General features: G+C 50.8%; 1 protein-coding gene across 1 annotated transcript in view; it reads right to left on the reverse strand.

Annotated features, from left to right (window-relative positions):
- AGA (aspartylglucosaminidase) overlaps nucleotides 1–860 on the reverse strand; it is a 12,367-nt gene extending 11,507 nt beyond the window's left edge. Inside the window, exon 1 of the mRNA XM_008578686.1 lies at nucleotides 662–860. Coding sequence (XP_008576908.1) covers nucleotides 662–788 — 127 coding nt within the window. The 5' untranslated portion in view covers nucleotides 789–860. The remainder of the gene's footprint in view (nucleotides 1–661) is intronic.
- Between the last annotated feature and the right edge of the window lie 504 nt (nucleotides 861–1,364).

Below are 1,364 nucleotides of genomic sequence, written 5' to 3' on the forward strand. Positions count from 1 at the left end.
ACAACCTTGACTGCAAATCAAAATCAACTAGGGAGATTAACAACAACAACAACAACAACAACAACAAAACCAGATATAAGTCCTGGACACTATGATAACAAGCTTAGCAGATAATTTTAATGTACAGCCAAGGTTGGAACCTCGCATTCTAGGTGGCAAGTACAGCACGCAACAAAAAAAGTAAATGGAAAAAGAGCATGCTATGTTTGGGAAATTATCAGTCGTTTACAAAGCTGTAGTACAGGGTACTGGAGAGATGTGAAGGGTTAAAAAGGAGAGGTGAAGGGGAAGACCGGAGACAGCCCGTGAAATAAGTGGGTGTCAGGCAAAAACAGCGTAGACACCACTGAAAAGTAAAAGCAGAAAAGCAGTAACTGTTTGGGGTCAACAGCAGAGCGGAAAACACATTGGCGCGAGCAGCTGCATAAAAGGAGCAATACTAAATGATGGGGACCTAAGATGCAGTAGTTGTAGGGAGGATGAATATAGGTTAACTGCAAGAAAGGTAGCGCCGCAGGAGAGGCAGGAAGGAGCTGCAAGCGAGAGTGCGGCGGGCCTGGCCCTCCCGGCTCCCGGAACCTCAGTGGCGCCAGCCGGCCGGTCTTCCCGGACCGGCGAGCTCTCGCAGCGCCGCCTCTCGCCCCCGGCCGCCATCCCGCACCTGCTTCGGTTGCATTCTTAAAAGGCCAAGTGTTGAGGACGAGGGGCAGGGGGCTGGAGCCGCGCACCAGGGCCGGACCGAGCAGGAGCGCTACGAGAAGTAGACGCAAGTGGAACTTCCGCGCCATAGCCGCGCGCCGATCGGAGGAGCGCAAGAAAGGTCGCGGCCCGGCGGCCGGCGCAGACCCGGCGGCCCCCACTAGCCGAACTCGCTATCCCAGCGTCCCGCCCACCCCCGTCGAAGCGTGCTCAGTGCTCCCTCAACTCTCGCGAGACGTGGCGTCCTCGGAAGTGCGGCGGCGTTCTGTCATGATGGTGCCGTGGTGTTCCCGTGCAGCCGAAGTGTTTGTTCTTAGGTGCTATTCAGATTTTTTTTTTTTTTTTGTAGTAATCAATCAGATTGTTGCTTTCTCCCCTGCTAAAAGTAGAATGAGCTTCCTACTGGAAAGTTAGTATGAAATTATGCAACCTGGTTTGCATAACCCTAGGAACTTTAGGTAATTGCTGTGTACTATTTGATTTTTGTTTATTAGCCTTTCTAATTAAAAGTTGAAGTTGAAAAGTTTGCCAAACTCAAAATGTACTCTCTGGGATTCCTGGCCTCAGAGACTGGAACGGTTATTGAGCATGTTTTCTTCACACATACCTTCCGTCAGTTTCCCACCATAGCTTTATGTAGGACGTGTTCTCGTTATAAATCCTGG

Source organism: Galeopterus variegatus, unplaced genomic scaffold (assembly GCF_000696425.1).
Source record: "Galeopterus variegatus unplaced genomic scaffold, G_variegatus-3.0.2 Scaffold1743, whole genome shotgun sequence".
Taxonomy (NCBI): Eukaryota; Metazoa; Chordata; class Mammalia; order Dermoptera; family Cynocephalidae; genus Galeopterus; species Galeopterus variegatus.